Source organism: Perissodus microlepis, chromosome 5 (assembly GCF_051167445.1).
Source record: "Perissodus microlepis isolate ML-2025 ecotype Zambia chromosome 5, ASM5116744v1, whole genome shotgun sequence".
Classification (NCBI taxonomy): Eukaryota; Metazoa; Chordata; class Actinopteri; order Cichliformes; family Cichlidae; genus Perissodus; species Perissodus microlepis.
In genome coordinates, this window is record NC_140465.1 from 35,706,438 (window position 1) to 35,730,151 (window position 23,714).

The 23,714-nt window shown below is 43.6% G+C and overlaps 1 protein-coding gene across 2 annotated transcripts in view; it reads right to left on the bottom strand.

The window, feature by feature from the left end:
• Positions 1 to 330: 330 nt before the first annotated feature.
• LOC146387793 (semaphorin-3D) overlaps positions 331 to 23,714 on the bottom strand; it is a 101,909-nt gene continuing 78,525 nt past the window's right edge. For both annotated transcript variants that reach the window (XM_084929632.1, XM_084929633.1), the window contains exons 3-18: positions 23,016 to 23,170; positions 22,721 to 22,783; positions 22,370 to 22,489; positions 20,654 to 20,744; positions 18,829 to 18,957; positions 17,997 to 18,139; positions 17,396 to 17,510; positions 16,888 to 16,957; positions 16,138 to 16,282; positions 13,814 to 14,036; positions 9,679 to 9,767; positions 7,246 to 7,287; positions 6,713 to 6,870; positions 4,544 to 4,608; positions 2,944 to 3,101; positions 331 to 2,467 (exon numbers count right to left, since the gene is read on the bottom strand). In XM_084929632.1, coding sequence (XP_084785758.1) covers positions 1,946 to 2,467; positions 2,944 to 3,101; positions 4,544 to 4,608; positions 6,713 to 6,870; positions 7,246 to 7,287; positions 9,679 to 9,767; positions 13,814 to 14,036; positions 16,138 to 16,282; positions 16,888 to 16,957; positions 17,396 to 17,510; positions 17,997 to 18,139; positions 18,829 to 18,957; positions 20,654 to 20,744; positions 22,370 to 22,489; positions 22,721 to 22,783; positions 23,016 to 23,170 — 2,288 coding nt within the window. In that variant the 3' untranslated portion in view covers positions 331 to 1,945. The remainder of the gene's footprint in view (positions 2,468 to 2,943; positions 3,102 to 4,543; positions 4,609 to 6,712; positions 6,871 to 7,245; positions 7,288 to 9,678; positions 9,768 to 13,813; positions 14,037 to 16,137; positions 16,283 to 16,887; positions 16,958 to 17,395; positions 17,511 to 17,996; positions 18,140 to 18,828; positions 18,958 to 20,653; positions 20,745 to 22,369; positions 22,490 to 22,720; positions 22,784 to 23,015; positions 23,171 to 23,714) is intronic.

The window sequence follows — 23,714 nt, forward strand, 5'->3', positions numbered from 1 at the left end:
TTTATTCTTCTTTTAATAAAAAAAAACCAAACAAAACAATCCTCGAATATTGTTCATGTACTCTGAAAAAAATGTTTTTTTTCTATGTCTGACTTTTTTTTACTTAAATTCTACAAAACGTTTTTATTTACATGTTTTTACTTTAAAATATAAACCTTTTATTTAACATGTTACTTGTAGTTTCACTTGAACTAGGTGAAAATATTAGATTTTCACCTAGACTGCCTCTGAGGGCGCGATGTGTGGAGACCTGTGCTTAGAGCCCAGGACCGTGCAGCTCAACCAGAATTCAGCCAAAAACTCCAGAACAAAAAAGATAAAATGCACAAATGTTTTTCTCTGTTTTATTTTCACTGAGAGTTATCATTTGTGGCTTATTCACATACAGTAAAGACGATGACATTACACGGTCTGGAAGCTTATTAGAGCTGTGAAGTAAAAAAGTTTGAAATTTGCTTATGAGGAAAACACAGGTTTATATAAACTTACAAAATGCAGTAAATTCTACAGGATACAGAAAGGAAATTAGAAAAATAGAGTTCTTTAATATACATGGACGTAAAGAGCTATACATAATGTTTCAAGCAAGGTCCATTTCATGTGTGCGTTTCCATCGAGGCCTTTAATCCGTCAGGTATGTGTGAAGCTTACGTCTCAGAACAAACATAGATACCTGCTGAAAACTCTCGATAGTTTTTAATAAACAGGGTTACATGTGAAGCAGTAAACTGGGCAAACACTGGAGTCTGCTGTCAGCAAGTTAGATCATATAAATACGCTGCGTCTGTCTGCAGTGTGTCTGAGATCCTGAAACATTTCCCCCTCCAACTGTCAGTCAAACCTGAGTTTGGATGCAAACTGCACGCCAGCCACTGAGCTGTGTTAAAGGTCTGAATATTTAAACACGTAGAAGAGACATGAAAATAATAAAAAGGGTCAATCTGAGGTGTGTAAAACATGTTTTCTTCGAAAAGCTTCAGAAATTTTGGCTTTTATAGATCCTCACTTGCAAAAGGAAACGCATTAAGAAACAGTTTTAGGGACCTTTTAACTTACTTGTTTCATTTTTTGCACTGAAAGCCCACTAAATGCTATCATCAGGGCAAAAACCCACATAAAAATGAAAAAGCATGTCTGAAATAAATCCGAGTTCCCCTCTAAGCTCGCCTTCTCATGCAGCTCCAGACTGATTACAGAACTGCTGCTATTTTTCAATCAATCAGTCAAAGTCCTGTGCAACAAATCGAAGCAACCGTTTCACTTAAATTTCATTTTCAGAAAACTGGGCAAAGTCACAGAGAGAAAAAGCCCTGGTGAGAAAAGTGAACGATGACTAAGGCCATCAATCCCAGCTCCAGCGTGCAGCACAGAGGCTCAAACAGACTTCCAGGGGCTGACCTGAGAACAGCAGCAATGCCATCAGTCCAGAGCTGCACACAAAGATGACCCTGAAGGGGAGATCATCCAAATTTAAATCAGACCTTGCTTTTTTTGTTTATAGGTGAATAACTGGAACGTGTCCTTTAATTGCAGCTCATATCTATCAGTACATCTGTCACAGAATGCTGCAAACTCTAACTTACACTTACTTGGACTACTTTTCTACCAAATGATTTATCTGACTGTAAACTATCAGCGACAGCTCATAAAAGCATGAACTTGAGCTACAAAAAAAGACTTCAGAGACAGATACATGTTTCTATCATCTTTCTACATACATCCTTATATTTCCATTTCCAAGTCTTTCTAAATACTAAAGATTTCAGGACGAAGACAAACAAATCTCTTTTTCTGGAATATTAGTTTTTAATGGTAAATTATCATTAGTGTCACTTTGTTGGCCGGCTTTATTTGCTCAGGAAGCAAACTTTCTTGACTTGACCCCAGCGTGTCCTCTGCATGTACAGGATCTGTTGTCCTCGGCAGTCTCTGATCCTCCAGGTGACTAGAGAGGAACCTCGGGAGGGTTGTTCCTCCTCACGCGAGCCTTCCTGCTCTCCTGTTTCATCTTCAGCGCCCGCAGCTTCTGCTGCCGGCGCTTCTCGCGGTACCAAAGTTGCTCGCAGTACTCATCCACGGTCAGACTGTTGCCTCCCACCTTGTGCAGGTCTTTGTAGCTCCTCAGAGGGAGCTGCTGAGGCAGCCACGAGTTCCCATGTCCTGGCAGAGAAGGCGGTGCGTGAGGGGAGCCCGGCTGGCTCAGAAACCCAGCAATCCCTCCTCCTCCGGCCGGCCCAGTTTTCCCCAGAATCACTGGGCCCGGGAGGTTGGGGTTGTGGCTCTGCATGTAGCGAGCTGGGTTGAGGCTGTGCTTGGGGATAATGCGAACGCGGTATCGAGCCAGGACCTGGGCGTAGGAGTGCTCGTGGCTGGTGCAGGTGTAAAGGCCCGAGTCGGCCTGTTCCAGGTGCTGAATGAGCAAGCCTCGCTTCATGTGGAAGGAGCGGTCGTCGTCGCTCTGAGGGAGCTGAGGAAAGAACGGCAAAAGTTCAGTCTGAGCTGTTCTTTGTATTCAAGGAGGTGCAGCAGAATATTGTGTGCACTCGTGTGCAGCAGTGCATTTTGGAACAATGCTAGTTAATGACAGTGGGACAGTTTGGATTTTAGCTGTTTATATGCAACACGGCCTCTCTTTCTAAACATCTTTTAGACGTCCAATCTTGGTCAGGCAGAAAAAAAGTCTTTCTGAGATACACCGTTTCTGTTTGCTCAGATTTAGCCAGAAAATGTTAATGTCTTGTCCTTTGGAGGTTCGGGACTAAAAATATATACAAATAAAACCAGAGGAAGGAGAACGTTTAGAGGGAAAATACAGAGACTAAAGTCATGATAGTGTTTTTGTGAATGAGCCACATCAGAGAGAGGAAGAAGACTCTACTGTAAACATCTGTAAAAACCTGAATGCTTTTAATGTGAAAACTGAAAAGAGAGCAGTAAACTCACCTCTCTGCTTTCATGTGCCTGACCGACAGTCTGCTGCTGGCTGTCTGAGACCTGCAGCGTCCACCTGAGCTCCGCCTGGGACGAGCGAGGAACACACTCCAGGAAGGTGGAGTTTCCCTCAACACCGTACACCACCTTCACCTCCACAGAGTCTGAATCTGACAAAGACACAGGAAAACCCTTAGGACATTGCTCTTTTGCTTTCACAGCTCTGCACACGGTGTGATTTTGTAGTTATGTTCGTTTGAATGTGAGACAGCACAGGTGATAAAAGATTATACAGGAAAAATAACTTTTTTTTGCATAGAACTGTAAAATGAAAGATTTCCTTAACTGTAAAAAAAAAGAGTTTTCCGTTATTTTTGACCACAAAACAGAGAAAGCCGCAGTTATGCGATACATCCACTAGAGGGCGCCATATGCTCGTGTTCAGAACACCATGGTAACAACAGGCATTTTACCTTAATTTCACTTTTTTGTAAAAATACAAGGCGACCATTTTTAAAAAGTGCTATCAGCTCCTGATAGTTAATACCAGTAATTAAAATATGAAGTAAAAACACAAATGTTCCTTCTCAGGTGAGACGGGTGATTCAGTGGATTTTCTGTTCACAAAAAAGAAGAAGCAAAGGTTTCAGGAAAAGACAAACTGCCACTTCTGTTTTTCTCTAATACAAGCTAAACAGTTATTTAGGATCATGTACAGAATTCATCTCAGTCTGATGGTTTCTGACTCTAAAGGAGGAACTGAGCAGCAGTCTGGTTTCTAATGAAAATCATTTATTAACAAAATCAATAACAGGTCCAATGTGAAGGCGGAGCTGAGGGAGGAGGTGTGATACTTCCTGATTCTGTTATCAAGGGAGAACTTTAAGATCAAATCCACACACTCACACACACACACACACACACACACACACACAAGTGTAAGAATTGACTTTATCTACTTTTATCGGCTAACTTTAAGAAACTTCCAGAGTGTCACACAGAGTAAATCGATGGGTCAGTCCTGATAGACGCGACTAAATCGGTCAGGAAATGTGACGTTTGGAGTGTAAAATCGATTTGTTTGCAGTTTTTAACAGAACTAATGTCTTTCCTGAAAAGTTCACGCAGGTATCTGTGTCGATATATGTTTGGAAAGAAATGACGTGAATCACACTAAAAGGGGTCAAAAAGTTCTGACCCTTGGAAAATTCTGCACGTTAAGTATAACAAAGTTACTGTTCAAAATAAATCAGTTTTGAGGGGGTCGTGGGGGGGGGGGGGCCTCACATTTAATATATGGAACGATCAATAACAAACATCAATAATAAAGCAGAAATGAAAGAATACAATAACTCCTCCCACATGATATATTCAGTGAGTCATATTAGACTCACTGATCACACACAGTATCTGAGCATCAGGTCATGTGATCGATTATGGGCCCACACAGCAAACAGGTTTACGTTCCTCCCCCACAGTGACACTAACACTCTGCCACTGGTCACAGTGCAGCACATGTACACATGTAAGTGTGGACATGTCTGCTGTGTAACAGCTGTCAGGAGAATAATATTTTAAACAGTTTATTCACATCAGCAGAGGAAATGCTCACCGTCCTCTGTGTCTGGACACTGACTCCAGGGGTCTCCATACTTCACATCCTGTCTGCGCGCCCGCCTGACACACACACACACACACACACACACACACACACACACACACACACACACACACACACACTGTTAGAATCTGTATTTATTAAACACTTCATTTAGGTTGAATTTAAAGGAGCAGACTTGAATCTGTGAGCTTCGTTCTTTGGTCGTTTGCACTGCTGACTCACAGCGAGAAGGTTCAAAGCTCTTTACTGTATTTTTTATTTGATTTATTCAGATAACAGCGACGATACCAGCACATGGATACTGTGAGTAACATGCAATCGATCGAACATAAAGACTTTTAGCCAGAGCTTGGTTCAAACATGGACGATGGATGGATGCACTGAGCCTCTCTCATGCTTTATATCAACATTTATTTGTTTTTGTAAAAACTGCACAGTCCTCTGATGATTTAATTCATGCTGAAAATGTTAAAAAGCAGCTTTGTGTGTGCGAGCGGACGTCAGACTCATCGGTTAAAGCACAGCTGACAGCGGCAGCAGCAGATAACGCCGTGCCTTTAGATAAACTCGTATAAGTGCATTAAATCCTCCCCCTCGCTGTTGTTGCTGAGCTCCTCTGGTGCCAGAAAAAGGAGCTACTGAGATTATGAATGAGGAAACATGGAGTGAGAACAGGCTGTGAAAATACAGAGTGTTTGTTCAGACTTTTGTCACGTCTCGTTCTGCTTCGGCCTCCCCGTTACCCCCCCAGCCCTCGCACCCATCCTCCCCTTTTTTAGCTTTAACTCATCTGCACGACTCCAAAATCACAATTCCTGCATCCTTCTCTCTGTAAGTCTCCTTTCAGATGTTTGAGGAAACTTGAGCGCAGCGTGTATTCAAGTCTTAAAATCTCACTGGCTGTGCAGGCGCACGATCACTATCAGCTGATACAGATGTCATTTCAGCTCTATGTCACTGCTGCGCCGCCCATTTGACCTTTTTATCGCCCTTCTTATGGTATAAATTCATGACAGAACTGCTTCATGGTCATTAACAAAGAAATGAGTTAATGTTTATTTTAGCAACAATCTGCAGAACCGAGGGTCAAAAATCACTTTCAATCATAGCACGGTTCACTGGAGGTGCCAACTTACTCCTGGAGCAGTGCAAATGCAGGAGTTTTCATTTTCCACTTCATCTATATCTGTGAAAAAAGGCTCGTAGAACGTGTTCTTGTTTTAAATCCACGAGATTGTGTCATTGTTTTTTATCCTGAAGGCCATCAGAGGGACAGCAGAGCATGTTTATACTGGAAGGCAGAGGCTGTCAAAGCTCCAGAAGAAGTTCGGTTCTCACACTGCAAAATTTTAACAGCTAAAACTCCAGCGTACTGGCATCAGCACCGTCCACAGGTCATTACAAAACAAGTTAGTTAAATAAGTCAGCACGGGGTTTATCAAACTAGGGGGCGGCTGTGCACACAGAGTCATCTACTAATTGGAAGGTCGGTGGTTCAATCCCTGGTTCTTCCAGTTGCAGTTCCAGCACGTTGCATGTTATCTTTGGACAAGACTCTAAAGCCACAGCTGTCCCTCATGCATCCATCAGAGCATGTGCACACGTGTTAGACAAGATACTTGTGGGTAAATGCGGCTTCAGTTACCATGGCGATGTATCCCAGGAAGATGTGTGTGCATTAAACTTTTATTTTATATTTTGAACTGGTTACCAACGGCCCACCTGCACTGGCTCCGTGGCCCAGTGGTCTGCAGGGGTGCATGCGAGTCATGTCAGCTTGTTTTTCACAGAGATATCTGGCTCTCGAGGTGATATTTGGCGAGTGTATACGCTGAAATGTCCCTGTGGTCTTTTTTCTGTCACACAAAGAGCCGTAAAGACTTTAAACCATGAGAGTTAACTGGGTGCCTGACGTCTTTGTCTGCTCTGATTCTTATGAAGCTACAGTAGTGTTGAAAAGTTTACAATGTTTGCACAATTATCTGTTTTAAATGAAAAAAAATCATGTTGTTGTTGAAATGTGCCACATGAATGAACTTCATCTATTATTTTTGAACAGCCAACATAAGCAGGACTGAACGCAGTAAGAGTAAATCCTACAGCGTGTTCACACTCGGGTGACTCGGGCTGATAAACGTCCTCCCTCTCTGTCCTCGTTACCTCCGGCTCATGGCGAAGTATCTGGAGCAGGTCTGTCCATCCCAGGAACAGTAGGGGTCTCTGGCCAGGCAGCACTCGGCACAGCCGGTCCCGTATAACTCGCACCTCTGGAGCCCCAGCTGGGCCACGCCGAGCTCGCTGGACACGTACAGCTGTTGCTGTGGAGCAGAGGGGGGAGGAAGAGGAGAGCATTTCTGTAGGCTGGCCGTACATCCTCATGGCTCATATCTGTTGCACAACTCTAAAAAAGTTGCTCAACATCCTGTTTCACCCATAATCTTCATATATGTTCACGCTTCTCTCAGTTTTGTATTTTAAATTAAGGATTTCGGGGACTCGTGTCTCCGAAATCTATAAAGATGTAAAGATTTAAAGATGCTACAGAGAAGAATGATTTATTCAAAGTTGATTTTGCTGCAGAAAAGTCAACATCTAATATTTAGATCAAATAATGACTTATTTAATTTAAGAAAGCTCCAAAAATACATAAGTAATCCAAGTCCGACGCTTCAGAGAGAAACAGAGAGACTTACTCGCTTGGTGGAAAGCTCCATGCTGAGGATGGGAGTGGGACTCTGCGGGATCAAGAGGAGAAGTATAAATATAAGAAGTTACAGATAACGCACGATGACAGACGGTGGCGTTCATCGATGCAGCGTGATAGGTGAGAATTATTAATGAGACGAGGAATAATTTAGGATTTAGGAGTAACTGCAGTGCCGGCTTCATCGGGCTCGAGTTTCCCGTTGCACAATTCAGAAAAATTCTTATTGGTGAATAAATGTGGGAGAAGCAAAGACGAGCAGCGTTTACGCCGTTTAACAGCTGGAGCAGCTGGCAGCAGATAAACTTTTAAATGAGATTATTAGTCAGTAAATCAGTGGACGATTACAACTGGCCAACATGATATACAAAAAACACAGCTCACTATTTCTTATTTATTTTTATTACGTACATATTTAAACAGCGTTTATATATCGATGTTATAGTGGACAGATACTCATGTGAGCATAGTTTTGAGGATTCTTTGACTCTATACGCACGTTTAATGGCAGTACTTGTATCTTGTAACCTTTATACGTATTTTATAGCTTATTTAATATTATTTGTACCTGAGCAGCGACTGCAGGTCCAGCTAAATTTGTTACAAGCATCTGGAAATTAAGCCCAGACTCCCCGATGCTCAAACCAAACCTACTTAAGTGACGGACTTGAACAAATGAACTTAGTTACTCGCTGTCAAAAACGACCCAGTTTATATAAAAAAGAACAAACACACGTTTTTATTTGCAGACAAACCTGCAGGAACGGAGGAGGAAAGGTCGACTCGCACGGCTGACTCCAAACCACAGACGCTGCTCCTTAAAAGCAGCAATAATTCAGCTGTTTGAGGTGGAGGAATGCCTCGCAGCGACTCACGGCTGAGGTCAGGGCAACTACTGAGATTAGAAATCTAATAAGTCTCTTTCTTCTTCGGGGGGTAAAATTACCCCCCAGCTCCATTTTTCTGGCTCACTGACTCGGTAAAGCGTTTCACAAAGGGAGTCGACGACCCCTGACCGCGCTGAGCCGAGGAGTCGAAGTGAAGGAGGGACAAAGTGTTTTACAGTGATATGACCATCCTGCGTTCTGTCACAGCCAGAAACTGAACAAGCTCATGTGAAACCCGGTCAGGGTGCAGCCCGACCCCCCGCAGCCCCCATAGAAATAAAAGCTCTCGTTTCATACGCTGCCCACAGCTGTCCGGCTGTTTTGTGAGTCTGCTGGAAATGGGTTTGTTCCTGTCTTAATTTCAGCTGGAAGTAAACAGGCCGAGTGTGTGTGGCATCCTGTTTGTTTGTGGCTTCTCTTCCTTCACCTGTCCTCAGCTCCAGCACCGGCTGGGTTTCATTTCTCAGTTTAACTTTCTGCTTCCTTCCCTCTCTCCCGTCCTTTTATCCCCCTCCTCTGCATCCTTCACTCTATTTCTGTCCTCTGTGTTTTTTCTGCATTTAGTCCAGCTGTATTTTTTCCTTTCACCCTGATGTATCCATCCCTCCTCACGTCCCTCACTTCTCTCTCTTTGCCGTCCCCATTAGCTTATTTACCCAGATGACCTTGGGAAATATGTGCCCTGCTATCTGTTTTTGTGTTTAGTGGAGTTTTTCCAGAAAACAATGTTCGATCACACGGTCCGGGCCTGGCAGATGGACAGTGGGAGTCACGGAAACAAGCCCTGTGATTTTAGCCATAAAAGTCCCGTGTAGTTCGCCTCTGAGCTCGAGGCTTAAAGGTTCTGTGGGAGACTCGTTTGAAATCAGGTGGTGCCAGCAGTGAGGCGTGCAGAGAGAGCTTCAAAGAAAGCCGCAGCAGGTCAGACGGCTCAGTTTCTGGGTGCTTGCACGCTTGAGCAACTGGACTAGTTTATCAAAAGGTGCTGTTAAAGGAGACTTGGGTTTGGCCAGGCAGTATAAAACATGGCATAAACACCATGATGTCACCTGTTGGTTTGTGAAATCCAGTTCTGAAATCTTGAGATTAGCATCTGGTGTTTGAGCGAGACACAGACCTGACTGTGAAACTGATTTTGTGAAGTCCTGAGTGAAAAATCGGCCCCGTCTGAATGACCAAAATTTACAAAGTGAACTTCATGATTTATTCAGTTTGACCTGAAAGAAACAACCGAGCCCACAAACTCATCAGGAAGTGTTTACGGAGGCCCGGGCAACAGACGTCTACGGGGAAGGAAGCGTTTCTGCAACCACAGGAGGCACATCAGCTGTTCAGACCCAGCAACTACATCCATCGTTTTATTTTTACTGTTTTTGGATCTGATGGAGAAACTGAGGGCTGTTAGTCACAAAGTAAACCTGCTTTGTCATCAGGAAAGTGTTAATCACACAGAGCTCTGTGAATATAACAGGTTGGAAAGCATTAACACCACCTTGGTGCTCTCCATCGCTCACAAACCTGTAATAACATCTCACCTGGAAGACTGTCAGCTCCTCCAGTATGACCTCCTCTGTGACCCAGTTGTCTTTAATGACAGACACAGCCTTCACCACCTTCCCATCATCTGCAACATAAAAGAGGATTTTTGACCGACGTGTGGGAATCCTGCAGCAAAACACACATTTTCATTTCAGCTTTGAAACCAAACTCTGCCCCAATAAAACATCTGCAAAGACGGTCTTAGATTTATGCCGGAGTGATGAAACAGTAAGAATGCATGGGCCCCTCTTTAGAGAAACAGCAGCAGGAACAGCGAAAGTTTGATCCGTTTTATCTTTTCCGAAGCAGAGCCAAGAGTTCTGTTTCACAACAGCCTCCCAGGAAAGCCCCTTCGGGAGATGACGCGTCTGAAAAACAAAGTTACACGACCAAAGCTCGTTCCCACGTTAGCACAGGACACAGCGGTAACCCTGGTAACAACGCTAAACAGGCACCTCGCGCACAATCTATGGCAGTTTGTTGTTACACATGCCAGCTGTGACGGTGAAACCACACACTGCACTTAGGATGCAACACAGCAAAACCATATGGAACACAAACACACACAAATCAACTGCTGAAGACGCAGACGGGCGTGCATTTGTACGTTTGCATGTTCAGGCATTCAAACACGCTCGCTCGCATCACGCCAGGATGCTCATAAAGCTCCGCTGTGGGAAACCGTGTGTGTTTGCAGCTGTTTGTGAGGCTACTGCATGCTGTGTGTGTGTCTGCAGACATGTCTGTCAAACAAGTGTGCCCTCATCACTGAGTAATGATGGCTTCAATGCCTGTGGTCACCAGAGACTTTTGTAATGTTTAATTTCACAGTAAAAAATGTAATCTGGTAGCTTTGTGATTATACTGATCCCTGCATTTTTGTTTTCGTAGACTCTAAACACAGAAACCACAAATCAGCACAACCTGGAGATGAAACAAATCCAACAAGCTTCTATAAAATAATGTGTATGTTTCCCACTGGGTTCTTTATTTGGTTCAAACTGAACCAGAGTCAAACACAACAGAAGCACGACAGGCTGGCAGAGCGAGGACAGCAGCTAGTTTTTGTTTATTTACTCATTTACTGTCACAAACATAATTCCAAGACAGCAAAAAGTCAAATCTCAGTTTCAGAGAGAATCATTGATTTCTTAACCTTTACTAAAACAGATGGACTCGTTCTCAGAGGCACGTTTCTGTTAATCAGTGATGAAATAGCACTAACAAACTTTAAACTTCCACAGTTGCTTTGAAGCCTCACAGAGCAGCACAAAGGTGTCCGCTTTGAACTGAAACCAGCAGGTCACTTTTGACCTTTGGGATTTATATTTAAGACCTCCATTAAGTCAGGTGAGGTCAGGGTTCATCGCTCCGGGAGACCCACATACATGAATGTGATCCCCTGCATACCAAACCCAGGCACAGACATCTCCACCTTTCATTTGTTATCATTCACCGTTTGAAACAAACATGCAAAGATAAGATGATAAGGAGAATGTGCAGGTATCCGCGGCGTCATCGTGTCAGCCTCGTCGTTTATCAGAATACAGGAGCAGACGGATAAGAGCGCTGAAAGTCCGTCCAAGTGATAGATGGTATGAACATAATAAGCCCATGCCATGAAGCTCCCGGTGCACAGCTTTTGTGCTGATGTTAATTCAGAGGATGTCTGGAGTGGTGACTTTTAAGCACTATGTGACCTTGGTGACCTCGCTCTGCCATCGTGGACGAGTTACGACGTTTCTTAAATGCTTCCATTCTCCAATAACACCACTTCCAGCTGATTGTGGAATATCTGCACACTGTCTCGTTGTAACAGTGGGATCCTATTACAGTACAGTTTAAACCTTTTCTAAACCCTTGCACTATTCATCGAATCACAGCAGGGTCTGTGAAAAGCTACAGGACAGAGCAGCTGAAAGTTACAGTGTTTGATTTAAACGAACGTAAAGCCTCTATCGGCGTATCTGTGAGCTGTTTGTTAAGATTTGCAACTCAGGATGAAAAAATAGTTTTGTGACCTGAAGCAGAGCAGAAAGTGCTGAATGACAGACCACTTTATGTTTTCTTGACAGTAGAAATGAAACATCTGCACTATTTACTGCCCATTAGCAGACTGATGAGCTAAATCTGAATTTATTTATTTTTTATTTTTTATTGAACAAAGAATTGCTTCCAACAACAATTACGGCAATATTAACAAACAGTCGTGCCCCCCCCACCCATCCAGAACAGTGTAACTAAAACCCAGCCAGAGAGGAAAGAAGAGATAAAAGAAAAGAAAATTACAGATACAAAGTAAATAATAAAATAAATGAACAACAGCAAGGGAAAAACAAACAAACAAAAAAAAAACAAAAAACCAAACACTCACACGCACATTAAGCGATAGTATCCGGACTTAATCTTTCAAAGTAAGTAAGAAAAGGTTGCCATGTGTCATAAAACCTCCGAACCGAACCTTTTACAGTGTAGCAGATCTTTTCCAGCTGAGTATAGTACATGACATCCTTAACCCATTGCCCATATACAGGTGGAAGTGGCTCTTTCCATTTCAATAATATCATTCTACGGGCCAAAAGAGTGCAAAAGGCCAGAAGATCAGAGTGTGACTTGGAAAGACTGGCATCACAAAGCGTCACCCCAAAAATAGCTATAAACAGGCAGAGTGCAATTGGAACACCAAATATGTTGGACATTTGAACAGATAAACTAGAAGCCACAATTCAAACGAGTACTCGACCGCAGTAACCTGTAGACTTCTCAAAGCTGTATTTCAATCCTAAACTAAACGGTGTGATGCAGGCGTGTGATTAAAGAGTAGGATATTTTTAAAATGGGATATAACAAACCAATAAAAAAAGTCATCTGTCACTCAGAAAGCATGTAGAAATATTCCTCCTGGTGGTATTAGGTGAAAGATTAGAAGGAGCATTTATCAGGCAGGTGAATGTGGAGCTAACGGGGGGATGAGGTGGTGGAGAGGAATCCACTCAGCAGAGATGTATGGAGCAGTCGGAGCACCTCTGGCCCCCCGATCTGTCGCCAGCACTTAAATAACCGCTGCCATTAATCATGCGTGCATGCACACACACACACACACACACACACACACACACACACACACACACACACACACACACACACACACACACACACGCACAGCTGCAGAGACACAAAGAAGCAAACGCACCTGTGTGCACATTACTGAACAAAGGCCCAACACACTCAGGAAATCATTCACCCCGTCACAATAAAAGCTCGCCATTTTTCACCGCCTTACAGATAATGAATGAAGACGTGTTTACACACAACAGGCGAGCCACAGTACGCCGCTCTAAAAGACGGTCCAATCACACGCTCGAGTTCAAACGTCCGCTCGCTCGGCCCCGCCTCAGCTGACCTTATTTTACTGACGGGTTTAAATCTCACAGCCGAGCATTTTTCACCGAATCTGAACGTTCTGCTGTTCTGTCAGTCGTGTCCCAACTAAGCTGATGTTTCCAGAGTCTGCAGATGTTCTGGCTCAAACACGGAGGAAGAATTATTCATGATTCATGGGTTTAAAAGATACAAATTATGAAAATTTTTAAATCAGGGAAATGTGTTAAAGAAGGTTAAAAGAACACGTTAGAAACAGGGGACGTGTTAGAAATCCCTCCTGTGTTTCAAAGATTTCCAGCTATTACTAAAATTAACATGTCACTATTAAACTGGAATTTAGTGCTAATATAAGAACACCACAACCTCTTTTGGTGAAGATCCAGCCAAAAAACACAACTCATAGCTCAATATTTGTCAATCCTGCCTCTTCTTTTATCATTTTACAGTCAAAACGGTCTTTTCACCTTTTATCTCAACATTAAGTTTTGCTCTGTTCTCAGTGTAAAACCCACAAAACACCTTTTTGCGTTCCAGAGAAAACGTCACCAGTTTGCCTCCTTGTGACTCTGTAAACTCACCTCTAAACTCTCTTTTCTTCATTTACACACTTTCCATCTCACTCTGAATCAGCTGAACTGATCTCTCACCGGTAAACTGATGAGATTTCAGTCCCAGCTGCACTCTGAGTCTGTTTTCCTCCACAGTCTCGATACTTTTCATTTTCTTCCCTCCCCTCGTCCTCCTCACCTGTGCCCAGGTGTAAGACGTCGTACGGTCCGTCCTCGGCGTCCACCCTGTCCACGACAACCTTCTTTAACACGTAGGCCGAGTTGACCCGGGTTAAGATGGGCCGACCGCCCAGAGGCAGGACGGGCTCCCACATCAGCTGATGCTGCCGCATGAAGCTCACCACCTCATCTGGGAAGTCCTTGGTGGATTTGTGGAGAGCATCGTAGGTCTCGCTGGGACACTGGAGGACCAGAGGGAGGAATACAGGAACAAACCATCAGCGGGGAAGACGAACGACTGAGTGAGGGAGCAGTGAACAACGTAAGGTTCATGTTTGTCTGGTAAATGATGAGAACAGCAGACAGAAAGAAACATGTAGTGAGAAGATTTTCTCTTCAACTTTACTACACAGGTCGTGCTTTTTATCATTGTTTACATGGATTTAAAGAGTTTGTATTTCTGTCTTTTCTAGAATAACAAAGTCAAAGATTTGGTTGAGCATTTTTTACCAAACAGAGTCACAATTCTGGAAGCTGAGCTTGTACATCAGCTTGCAGAGTGGACTTTAACCGGACGTTACCATTCTCTGTGGAGTAAGTATAACTTTACCTAGTCAGAGGGAGCATCCATCCATAATGATGGTCATTTATATCTGTTATACATCAGTTTGGATTTGTGCTGCTGGTGTATTTTTGAAGCATTTTTAATTATCAGACAAATAATATAACTTTGTTTGTGCTCCAGTTTTGGTCGGTGCCTAACAGATATTTGAGCCTACACAGTTTACAGATGCTGGTTCCAGCTAATAAACGTGCTACAGAAATGGTACAGACTAGGCTTTAAAACATTTCACAAACTAGTGGGTGATTTTATGATGGCTGCCTCCAGCAGTCTATAGCCAACTCTGGTGGTTTGAAGAAAAATTACAGAAGGGATCGAAATGCTGCAGACAGGATTGTAAAAAGGAGAAAACACGAGTCGAGCACAGTGAAAAAGCTGAAGTCAACAAGACAGTGAGTCAGTGATCGGGGATTAGAATCACAGCATCGCGCTGACGTTTTCATATTGCTATTAATCATTCTGCTACTTCAAACTTCTCCCCCTGCAGCTCTGATGCGACTCACCTCTTCTGCAATCAGCCACATGATTCAGCACCACTCTGCAGAGCTCCGAGTCCCCCAGCAGGGAGAATGAAATAACACCTGACACACACACACTAAAACCTCAGCACCTCCTGACAGGTTGAAGTTTCCCAGAGGACTTCACAGCTCAGGTGTTAAATCACCAGAGGTTTTCCCTCTCGCAGCGCCATCAGCTTGTTTTCATTAGCGGTGTTGTGTGTGTTTGGAGTCTGATCTCACAGGAGAGTCTTAGTTATTCACACAAACATAAATACCGTCCTGTCGCCACTATATTAGCAGAGATTTATGGGCGACGAGGCTTTAAAAGGAGCAGCTTTTGAACATTAAAGTGACAGCCTGACCAAAACCTTACCCCGTGCTTAAAGGGCCGTTTCACCACAAATACTCGAGAGATGCTGAAGGTTATACTGCAGTGTTTTCAGACACAGTAATGTGAGGACAGTAATTTATTTATTTCACTATCTCAAGCCATTAATTTTACTTTAAACTGGCCTCAAATCAGTGCCTAAAAGAATAAAAATGTGCCGTAAAAACCATCCAGACTGCAGACAGATCAACATGTTTGCTCTAAAGAACCAGGACTTTATAATAAAACTTTATTCTGTATAAGTTGGAGGATTCATGTGGGGATACCTGTATATTTACTGCACATTCATACACTCTCTACCAGAATTTCTACATTTTTGTAATAAGAGAACTGTGCAAAGATGTGTCTCTTAGCTGTGTGCTGCTCTGCACTGTGGACAGAGGCTGTCCAATGTTGGGAGCAGCCTGCTGAGGAGCTGTGATGTTGCAGCCCTTCTTCTTCTTCTGGCTGAAGATTTAAGACTGTCTGTGCATTTGGGGATGACTTTAAGGGGGGATCACATTCCTCCATGACGGGAGTTTATGATGGATAATAATGCAAACACATGAACTGTGTACATGTATGCAAAGATATGATTTACAGGTACTGTGCAAACCTCCCAGCAGTGAAACTGTCCTCTGTTTCGTATCTTTAATCCCATCTGTTAGAATGCTTCAGCTTTATTTCAGGAAGCTGTTATGTGGCTGACACAAAACTAGACGACAGTGCAGGGAGGTTCGGGGATTTTTTATTTATTTTTTCTGCCTATATAACAAAGGATCGTGTTGTAGTATATTAAAATGTTTCATGCTACAGTGGTTTGTTTTGGGGGCTTTTGGTGCGGGCGTACTCACGGTGCCAGGTCTTGGGTAGGGGATGTGACCCTTGTACTCGACCCAGCGATAGTCGGGACCTTCTTTATGGGCAAATGGTCCGTTGAAAGCAGTTCGAATGGACGCCATGGAGAACACACACACTGCTGAACCACGAAATATGGAGCTGTGGAAGAAAAAGGAGGTGTTGGTGACGGCTGTGATAGAAAGATGGAGTTTGGGAGGTTAGGGGAAGCGGAGGAAAGAAGAATGCCAAAACAGGCCAGGAAGGAAGGAAGAATAAAAGAGGAAGGAGAAAGAAGGAAGCAGGAAAGGAAGGACACGAGGGGAAAAATTGGTTACAAAAACACAACCAGCTGGGCCTCTCCACCTTTGACCCTGGACACCTCCCACATCTGACCTCTGCTCTTTGCACCCCTGAGTGTGCATGTGTCAGCCTGGCAGTGGGCGTGCACATACAGGAAGAGGACACCCTCCCTCTTCCCTTGAAAACTGTTTCCTTCAGTTTTCAAAGCCTAAATGTCAATAAAGTTCTCATTGAATCAGAAGTTCGGTCATGAACATGTGCAGCGCGGGCTCATGAGCACCACTGAGGACAGAATGACACGGCCTGGCACCAGATAATAATCACGTGACTTTTAAAGATCTTTAAAATCGTGCATTTTAAAAGGTTTTCTTGGGAAATGTAAAAGTTTAAGCAGCTCGTGTTAAAGTGGTCTCTGAAATAAACCAGATACATGTAAGTGACTGCACGGCTGAACGCGCCCTCACCTGGACGTGCTGAAGACTCCATAGATGGTCGGGTTCTGAGGGTCCTTGGTCTCCAGGACAAAGATGTCCTCTAAGGAAACACAGAGGCTGCTTTTAAACTCAGAATCATGAACAATGTGAGGCAGTAAAACCGTGTTATTCATACTGAGGGAGGAAGACTGGAAGAAGTTTAGATTTGCCTGTTCTGTCTCCTCCTTAGCGTCACTTCACCTGTAAATCATTCACAGTTGCACAAATTTGTACCAATAAAGTTTTAATCAGTGGCTGATGTGGCCAAACTTCAATGCAGTTTGGATAAACCTTTGTAACCTCAGGCCTCCTACAGACAAGACAGGACAGTGTGTGGAAGGAAAGGAGGAGACAAATATAACAGTGTCAGCTTTTTAAAGTTGGGACGATAAGGCGAGAGCACAGGCGAGGCGTACTGTACTGAGATATTATTCAGGAGAGGTCACGTAAGAAAACATCCAGAGAGGAAGGAAAAGGAGGAAGAGGAGGAGTTTTTTACCAAGCTCATCAAACTGCGTGTCGACTCCAGACGGGCCGGGGACAGAACAGACCAGCCGGGCTTTGAGGAAGGTGGTCCAGCGGTTGATGAGACTCCTCCTCCCGCCGAGATCGTTCTGGATTGAGGAGGAGATGAGAGAGGGAAGGATGACGGTTAGAGATAAGGAGCAGTACAGTGAGGGAAGAAGGGAAGGAAACATAAAAAGGAGACATCGTCTACAACCTTCGTCCGTCTCCACAGATCTGCATTTCTGTTCAGTTCAATTCCTTCATTTAAAGCTCTGAAACTAAAAAAGCTTTAGATGTATTTACTTGTTTTGGTACTTTTTACTTAATAAATTTATTACCCAGATGTGTGTTTTAAATATCAAAACAGATTTTCTTTAGTTCTTATGGTAATAAACTGAACATCTGTGTCTCAGACGGGCTTAGCTTTTTAACTCTTTATATTTAACTGAGAAAACTAAAGATAAATCACACATGAAGCAAAACAGGTGTCAGAAAGCCTGTTAACAGTTATAACAGTGATGCGGGACAGCAGAACAGAGAACCCTGATCCCCGTCACGGATTCCTTAACCACGTCGAAGCTGTTCGTTGTTACCTTGCAGACTCGGGCCACGCGGCTGTACACCCTCTTGTCCCACTGCCCGGCCTCCACCGCCCTCTCCTTGAAGAAGAAGTAGACTTTATCATCGTCCGGGCTGCGCGTGTCAGGGATGGAGAAGGAGCCCACAAAATCTGGCTCTGAGAGGGAGACGGTACACATTTGACTCTGCCTGTGAGCTTCTCTCTGTTTCTATAGATTATTTGTAAATTACAGGTATAACAAGTGAAGGAGTTATAGAAGACTCTCATGGAGGAGGAGCTATCATCAGCTTACACTGTCAGAAAACATCTGCCTTTCGTTTCTTTTAATTTGTTTTTCTTTCTGCTGCTACAGCAGGGACATTAATGCTCATGTATGACAACCACAGACTAAGTAATGGTCTCCTGATTAGTTAAAAGTACCTTCAGTGAGAGCAGCTCCCCAGGATGATGGATGCAAAGCTGTATTTCCGACCAGGCAAAGTGGATGTCTGCACCCTTGAGAGGCCCTAAAAGCTGTTTTCTTTCATCCTTACTGATATCAGTGGTTCGGTTTGTCTAAGAAAATGTGAGCGGTGTGCACTCTGCATCCATTCTTTAAAAAGATTTGGTGGAGCCGTGTGTCTACCTCTGGTTTCATACTAGGGTTTAAATCTATTGCCACACAGTTGCATTCAACGTTTAATTTTTGCACATAACTTTTTATTTCTGCAGGACTTATTGGGCGCTTGGTTCATATACGGTAGCAAACGTTTGTCCAGGGGACCATTAACCGGTAAGTGTTTCCATGTGTTGCAGAAGTTTATCTGGTGTGTCGAACGGAGAACAAAACAAACGCAGCTTCTTACCGTTGAGCCAGTTGTGATCGTAGGCTTCAGTGCGGATGTAATGCTGGCTGCTGCCCTGGATGGATGTCCTGAAGATCGCAGCGTTGGCTCCCATGAAATCGACCGAGGTACCCGCGTACAGATCCCCGTCTAGGGAGAAAGAAAAGGAACGACTGCCTGAACAAGAACAACAAATTTGCGTGAAACATGTTTTCACCCATACTCTGGTATTCGTCTCCTTTTTTATGTTGCGGCTTTCGAGCCGGGTCGTAACACCTACATTCAGGAGTTGACCAGTACACAGGGCGTCTGTTTTATAGCTCTGCCTTCGACTGAAGGCCCTGCATTCTCTGCAGGTCCAGAGCAGAACAGCAAATATCTGAAAGCTGATTCATGAAAACATTCATCTTTCTCTCGTTTGTTCTCTGTAAGAAAACAATGAAGCAAAAATATTTCTGACATCATTTCCTGAAAAAATGTCTTAATAAGGTTTTAAAAAAATCACTTAATTCGTCCTCAGTGTTTGTTTTGTGGTTTTAAGGAGCTGAATATTAACTGAAACACTGGCCGTCTCTCCCTGGGTACCTTTATGTGAAAAATAAAAACAGTCTGGTCCTCTTAATTGCACCTCCATAACTTCAGTGTTGACTCCTTGTTTTAACTACATGTTTACATGTAATTTAACCTCCCGCGGCACTCAGACACGTCCAGGTACAGCACATGCAGTCCGCTCAGCGTACACAGCTTTTACTCATTATGAAGCAGCAGCTTTTTCTAATAAACAGCTCAGACCGTAAACATCCGAAAAACATGTGACGGCGTGCACAGATCCCCCAGCTCATGTAGGAAGGACACATTTAAGATCAGGATGTTGTCACTGCAAAGGCTCTACTAGTCTTACTAGATTTTAGTGATTTTCATCAGTCACCAAATCAACACATTTTTCAACTCTATCAACTAAACAAACATATTTAGAGTGTGTTTGATGTCCTTATCTTGATTTCTCAGGCTTGTCCAATGACTGAGGGCGCTCACATGAAGGTCTTTCACCTCACAACATGACTAAGCTGTTTAATAAGCATCACGTTGTGTTTATTGCTCAGTTATTTTAACCTTAAAAATGACTGAATTCCAAACAAACACTCACAACTCCCCACGCAGCCGGCGCCTCAGCCAGGGCCTGCTGGGTTTTCTGTCCCTGTGCGCTGTCTTGCAGGTTCCTGGTAGGCGGCGTTAATCAGTGCAACTGGGAGCACCTGGCTGGTTTAATTGGCAATATAGTGACAATATATTTACAAACCAGGTTTGCAATGCTTTACTGAACCTTTTCTGCTTTCTTGCTATCATGCAAACACTTTTCTGGGGACACAAAACCAGTAGGGGTCAGATTAGTAGCCAACCTACTCTGACTCCTGAGTCACAGCCACCCCTAAACATTAGTTGTGCCGAAAAGACAAAAAGACATCGTGCTTCCATCGCTGGTAAACCCTCATTCCTCAGCTGTCAGCACAGACCCAACCATCAGTTATAAAAACTTAACTTATGGCTTCTTCTATGGAGCTCTCTCTTTGTCTAAGTGATCCAAATATGGCCGATGTGTTTTATGTCCTTTATGTCATGGGGGCAGCGGCTGACGTCAGCGCGTGGAATAACTCATGCGGACCACACACGCCGCGGCTGAGCGGACACTCTGCAGCGAGGAGTCACACAGTGGTGGGATTGTACGCCGCAGAGCGCTGCTGTCACCAGAATGTGAACACGGCTTTTAGAGAATGACAGATGATGATTCAATATGGCCACTCTTTCAGGCCAGACCTTCGAGTGTGCGTGGGTGGACGGGACCTACCGGTCAGTCTAGCAGCGAAGGGCTCTTTGGGACTGAAGGGACATTTTCCTCTGCCTGACTCGACTGTGTGAGACAGCGTGAACAACGGCTCCTGCAGGAGAGAGGACAGAGGAGACCACACAAACACAGAATGATGGATAAACACAAGGGCAAAGATGAAGCTGCCTTCACTTCACTTCATTACAGAACAGAAGCTCTTTAGAGAGGCTGACTGATTTTAAAGGACTGCCAACAATGATGATGATTAATATTAGTGTTTTAGAAGTCTGAATATGGTGGATGGATTACGAAACAATGAGTCCTACAGTTGGGACCATTGGACCACGCTCTACAGCAGGTGTGGGCCGAACTACTGGGGGCCCACTCAACCCCCTTCCATGTTACTGAGGTTTAAAACATGTTCTGTGGTTTCATCTTCTCCACAGCAGTAACCTTCCTTATTACAAATAATGCGCCAGCAAACATGCACATCTGGGCCCACTGTGGGTGCGTGTGGGTGAACTGTGGGTTTATGGGGGAAGGGAAAACCCACATTTATCCCAAATGGGTGTGCAGCACTTTTACCCTTTGGGACACCTACATGACTTTTCTATGGGCATGGCCACTGTGGACTGCCCGGTGAAAACCTCCATAGGCGCCCAGTGGTGTAACACACAGAGGGCCCAAAAGTGCAACATTTCTGTGGCCCCACATGGTTTTCTCTGTGAAAACCCACTGTGGATTATTTTGTGTGTTCCCTTTAGGATTTCTCGTGTCTCTTCTTTGTTGTTTTTGTCACGTCGTAGTTCTTCTGTTTCCATTCGTTATGTTTTATAACTATTTTGTCCTTCATTTCCTCACACTGCTATCACATTGTGTCAGATAACGTTGGCCACATTCCGCTGGCGTCCTGGACCGCTGAAGATAGCAGACCACAAGTATACAAGGGTCCACTTGGAGGGGACTGGAGTACATGAGGCACATGTCTGCCAATTTTCTGTGACTATGCAGACTGTCAACAAGTCACTACAGTACAATGCACTAACTATTTCTTCAGTTTAATAGGAACCACTTGTTCCTGGTACAGTTCCAGCCTCAGAGGGCTGTAGCATGAGCCAAAACACGTCCACATGTTTTGCTTTTCTCTTCCTTCTTTCTGTCACTTTAGTTTAGACACCACAAAAACACTGGTTATGTTTACCTCGTGGTTTGGGGTAAAATAAGCTCATTTACAACATGCAAGCTAAAAAAATGATCCACAGAGTTTAAATGTGACCCCAAAGGGTCCTTAGTGACGAGGTATGAGTGAGACCCTGACTGGCTGTTGCTCCACCAGGTGTATCATAGCAGTGACACCAAAGGGCAACGTGTGCGTATGTTTCCAGTCAGCACATTAGACAACATGGCAGTGCTAGCTTTGTTTTTCAAGCAAAGAACTGGGTCCTCTGGCTTTCCTGGATCTGGCAGAGCCGAACATCTAACCGTGGAACTGAAAACGTCTGAATTTGACTTCACAGTTTCTATGTTTGGAAATAATCAGCGGGTTAAATAAAAACAACAAAAAAAACGTACTTTGTTAAGCGACAGAGCAGATTTACTCTTTCACATATAAAACCCACCGACAGAGATATCAGATTTTTAAAGTTTTGAATGCCATTACAGCCAACCCTCTGCTCCACTTTGGCTTTGTGACTTCATATTAATTTGAACTAAATGAATGACTGAATGAACTGGTACCTCTGTGTTGTGTCCGAGGTGCAGGTAAGTGCACTGTGGATGGAAAGCGCCGGTACCACAAGCATAAACGTGGGTCTTATTGAAAGGCTGCAGCAGCCGCACAAAGTTGGCACATTCAGTCTGCAAAAAGACAAAAACATGATCATGTCTAATGTAATTCTTCACTTATTCCAGTCGTTGTAACACTGATAACAAAAACTCCAGAGTAACTGATATTTATTACTGTACAGATAAACTGTGATTAGAGTTTGTTTGTATGATAAAACTAAATGCACACTAACTGTGCACATACTAAAATATGCTTATTGTTTAATATTTAGGATTACTTCATATTTTGGCTCAGTGTGTTACCTCCAGGCTTTTGCCAGCCAGCCTGCAGTGCTCCACATGCTCTCTGGCAGCCGGCCAGTAGATCTGAAAGAAACGAGCATCAATCAGCAACGCCGGCAACAAAACAGCTCGAACGACTACGAACGTTACCAACTGATTTTCTGCCAGATCAAATAATCATTTGGGCTCCAGAGCTGTGGCTGCTTTCTGTGCCAGAGGAAGCGATTAAAGTGAAATCTATCCAGATCAGCATGTGTAGGCTGTTGGTGAACATGTGCAACTAAGATACAGCAACAATGAATCTTTGTGTCTTTACCTTCTGCGAGGGCTGATCCAAGCTGTCAGACTTCAGCAGGTAGATGTGGTCTTTCCCTCCGACCAGCAGCCAGCCTTTATCCTCGTCTAACAGCAGGGCCTGGTACCCACCGCTGACCCCCTCCTCCCAGAAGACAGCTGAACCGTTCCTCACATCTGACACAGACGGAGGAGAGAGGCTGTTCAATCAAACGCGCCTTTACCCAGCATCAGCTCTCACCAGCCATAAGTGTTTTTTAATTTCACTGCCTTTAATTATAATGCACCATAATTCACACATCCTTCAACTGAAATGACAACAACAACACAGACGTCTGCAAAATGAGCTTCAAACGTCTCCTATTAAAATTTTGCAAGGCAAAAATAATGCAGATCCTGCAAGATATCATCAAGAAAGCTGAGTTAACATAAAACGTGTGAGCGAGTAACAATAAGCCACATTAACTGAAAACATTTGACGTGTCTTTAACTTCATCAATAATCGAGTGAAAACAGTGAAAACCTTTCACTTTGAAGTTCATCGTCTCATCCAGAGCTGCGTGAACTGTTTGGAGATTTCCATAATGCTCAGAAAAACTGCATTTTAACTCCATTAAACTGTGAATGGATTTATTTTATTAGTGTTATATAGTTTGTATTGCTACTTGAATAAAATATGTTTTATTGACTACATCTCTCCTAATCGTTCGCCATCACTGAC